General features: G+C 54.6%; 1 protein-coding gene across 1 annotated transcript in view; it reads left to right on the top strand.

Annotated features, from left to right (window-relative positions):
* Positions 1 to 3,214, top strand: part of LOC102039797 (protocadherin-10) — a 5,434-nt gene extending 2,220 nt beyond the window's left edge. The window contains exons 1-4 of the mRNA XM_005431207.2: positions 1 to 189; positions 1,329 to 1,387; positions 1,491 to 1,579; positions 1,790 to 3,214. The exon at positions 1 to 189 is cut by the window's left edge and continues 2,220 nt beyond it. Of these exons, the coding sequence (XP_005431264.1) occupies positions 1 to 189; positions 1,329 to 1,387; positions 1,491 to 1,579; positions 1,790 to 2,037 (585 nt within the window). The 3' untranslated portion in view covers positions 2,038 to 3,214. The remainder of the gene's footprint in view (positions 190 to 1,328; positions 1,388 to 1,490; positions 1,580 to 1,789) is intronic.
* The last annotated feature ends 597 nt before the right edge of the window (positions 3,215 to 3,811 follow it).

Below are 3,811 nucleotides of genomic sequence, written 5' to 3'. Positions count from 1 at the left end.
ACCACGGCTGCCCCCTGCCTGGCTGTGCCTGCGGGCGGCCCCCCAGGCTACTGCTACAAGGTCTGCCTCGGTCCTGAGTCTGCTCAGAGTGACTTCATGTTCCTCAAACCCTGCAGCCCTCCCCGAAACAACGAGAAGGATCCCGGGAAGCGGTCCCGGCCAGAGCAGCATCTCCAGGTCTCCAAAGAGGTAACACAACGCCCAGCAGTGCTTAGCAGCACTCCGCAGGTCCCCCCAGCCCCCTCCCTCAGCCTCTGCCACGAGGGAAACCAGGCACGGCTTTTCCCAGAGAACAACCGGAGCCTTTGATCAGTGCGGGAATTAGGAGCCGTCAGGCAGCGGGATCTCCACCGAGCTTCCCGACGGGTCTAATTACCGGGGGAGCGCCGGGCTCGGCTGAGGCGAGAGGAAATCCCTTCTCACCGTCTTTTGTACCCATTAGAGGCAACAGAGATGCTCCAGTGCCCTGGGGGCGGTGGGATAGTGCGGGTGGCTTCACCTCGGCGCGGGTAAACAATTCACCCTGGGACAGTGGGAGCATCGCTGCTGCTCTGCTTGCCCTGTGCTGGCAGGGTCGGAGTGCCCCGGGCCTGGCTGCTGCTCTGCACCAGGCTGTGCCAGCAGGCAGGGAGTGGGGTCTGCGGGGCAGGATTTTGATGTCAGCATTTGTTAGGTATTGAAATGAGGAATGTCTAATTTTCCCGACGAAAGACTCTCCAAAACACGATTACAAGGATGGAGAGTGATGAGGCGTCTAATCCACTTACATTTGACTTTTAATAAACCAGCCCTTCCGAGGAGAGCCCAGGACTCTCTGCCAAGAGAGTCTCTCCATGTGTCTCCTTGCTCCCCTGGACTCTCTTCCCTAATACTTAATTAGATTTTCCTGCAGCTTTTGCAACCCTCCTGGGACATCAAGCACACAGCTGATTTCTGCATTTCTCACCATTTACTACCTCAGACCTGGGCTAAGTAAACATTGCACATGCAAAAAAGGCTTTTGAAAATTAGCAGGGATAGGAAAACCACCTGTCTCTCCCCAGAATGACAGGCATAAAACCCCCAGAGGCAGAGGACAAGCCCAGAAGCACCTCTGTATCTCAGGAGGGTGAGGAAGGTCCAGAAGGGAACAGGCTGATTCCATGCTGTCTCAGCTTCCCCAGAACAGGAATGTGCTGCTTGATTCTCCACAAAGGACACAGGGAAAATGGAGATGTGGTCCTACATCCCTGCCTGCTGAAGCCTTGTGCTGGGTTTTTTGACAGAGTCCCAGGGCTGATTGACAGAGGCTCCCAATAACCAGCCTTGCTCTTCCCTGTGTTTTCCAGGCCAAGCAGCCCAACACGGACTGGCTGCCTCCAAGCACACAGAGACCTGCCCTGAAAAGGTACCGAATCCAGCCCTGGGGAACAGGGGGAGCAGGTGGAAGGGGGATATGGGAATGGGGAGGTTATGTCCCACACAGCTTTGAACCAGTCTCTTCTCTTTAGCTCCCAGAGCCTGGAAGATGTGGGGGAAATACGTAGAGCCCTCCAGAAGGAGCACGAGAGGCTGTGCACACTGGTGACCCCTGTCTCTGGTTAGTATTGGGATACTGGGGCTGGCAAGACCAGACCCTCTGGTTGCTTTTGGAGGTGCTATGTGGGCATCACATCCCTGTTCCTTGCAGTGGTGAAGTTTTGTGGGTGGAAGGGGTGTCCAGGCACCAGGATGGAGGTTGGTGACACAGGACTTGGATCCTGGGAGGTGGATGTGACCCGAGCCAACCTTTCACTCATCTTTTCTCCAGAGTTTCAGAAGGCTTCAGCAGGCCCCAACAGCATCTGGACACCCCACTACAGCCCCTTGTACCCAGCCCTGGATTATCAGCACAACGTTTACATCCCTGGCACCCCCACTCTGCTTTCCAGCAAGGATGGGCCCCTCTTCCCAGGCCGGGAGAACAAAAACAGCTTCTCCACCTTTGGCAAGAGGAAGAAGATGACAACTTACTGTGACATGCATGACAGTGTGGTTATCAACAACGACCTGAAATAGCCTGGATGGCCCTGTCCTTGGAATCTTCTGCATTATTTCAGCTGCCAGGTCCACACACAGCACACGCCTCCATGTATGGACCACTCAAGACTTTATGGGGCTGCTGGGAGAGTGGCTCAACAGAGCATGTGGGAAGGATTTAAGGAGCAAGAGACTGAAAATTACAGGGATTGGGGGGTGGTGGCGAGGGGAATTTCTCCCATCTCATCTTGCAGAGCTGTACTGGCAGCAGGTGCTGTTTGAGGTCCATATGACCAGATTTAAGCAAATCTGCCTTGAGTTTACCCATTCCCATGTCCCCTTAGGGACCATTCATCTCTGTAAACATTGTCACTTTGTCTTGTCTGGCTGTGTGAATGTACTGAGCTGCATGCCTGTATCTCTGTCCCACTAGGCATGGAAAGTGTGTGCAGGCCAAGCCTGGTTCAGCCAAGCCTGACCTCACCCACTGGGGCAGTGACCATTCCTCTGTCCCTGAGATCGAGCAGGATGTGTTGCATGTCCAGAGCAGCAATTGGTGTCTGTTTTCTCTGGGAAGTGAGTACAAAACCCCCAGCCTTCATGAGTGCTTCTCTTCAAACCCTGACCCAGCACTTGCAGGGCTGGACACAGCCCAGGTCCAGGGCAGAGCCAGCCTTGCTCAGGAGCAGCATGGGCACACATGGACTGCATGGCCAGAGGGGCTGCCAGCTTCAGCACCTGAGAGATGCGCAAGGTGAGGCCCTGCTGGGCAGCTCTCTAGCCCAAGGCAACATCATCTGAATGAAAAACAGTTTCCAACCAATGGAGTGACCCCAGCACAGGTCTCTTCCCTCCAGCCCCTGCCCTCACTCAGATCTCTGTGCTCCCCAAGTCCTGAATGCCTGGAGGAACCCCTGCTCTGGTGCACTGGGGACCCCACCTGCATAGGACAAATATCTCCAAGTGTGCCCTGTTTCTCTTTTAGAACCTTTAGCTGGCACTCAGGAGCCCTCAAGGGCAGGACTCCAGCCCCAGCACAGTCTCTCCCCTGCCTTGTGCACCCTGCACCTGTCCACCAGTCTGTCCACCATCATTGCCAATTGCTCTGGTCATGGGACAGTTCATTTTGAATCCATCTGTGCAGAACATGACAGCTCTTTCTAAACTGAGTTTGTTTCACTCTGTCGGATTTGTACCAATAAATTGTATTTTAATAGCTCACCCTGGCTCCTGGCTGTCCCTGAGTTGCACACAACAGCAGGGATTGCTGCACAGCTCCTGGAGCAGCACTCCCAGCTCCAGAAAATACATCTGTCCTTCTGACTTCTGGAGCAGAGAGCTCCTTTTATGCCTAGAGCTCATTTTATTCACTTCACCTGGATTCTGGATTCTTCCCTCCTTCCCTGGACTCAGGACCACTTTGGGGTCATGGCCAGAAGGAGCTGGAGAGGTCACACAGCACACAGAGGTCACATTGAGTCCCCTGCTCAATGCTCCAGCTCGGGCAGGGGGAAATTTGCACCATGGTGGGGGCATCCACAAGCTGCTGGGGAGAGGGGCTGGATGTGGCACTAATGGCAGAACAACTCATGGTTGTTACAGTGATTTCTCTGGTGAATTTGCCCTTTTCCCTGGATAGGCACCCATAGCTTGCCTCAGGGGCCACAGAGATAACCTGGACCTGTGCCAGGTGTAGGGGCAGCTCCCTGGGGATAGGCAAGCCTATATCTGTTGGTGGGATGTCTCTTGGCTTGGTGTGGGAGCACTTGGCCTCCAGATGAAGTTCTGAGATGGCCAAGTCATGGTTGTCCTT

This window comes from Geospiza fortis, unplaced genomic scaffold, assembly GCF_000277835.1.
Source record: "Geospiza fortis unplaced genomic scaffold, GeoFor_1.0 scaffold916, whole genome shotgun sequence".
Lineage (NCBI taxonomy): Eukaryota > Metazoa > Chordata > Aves > Passeriformes > Thraupidae > Geospiza > Geospiza fortis.
Note: the sequence above shows the minus strand (reverse complement) of the source record. Positions and strands in the feature narration are given on the sequence as shown.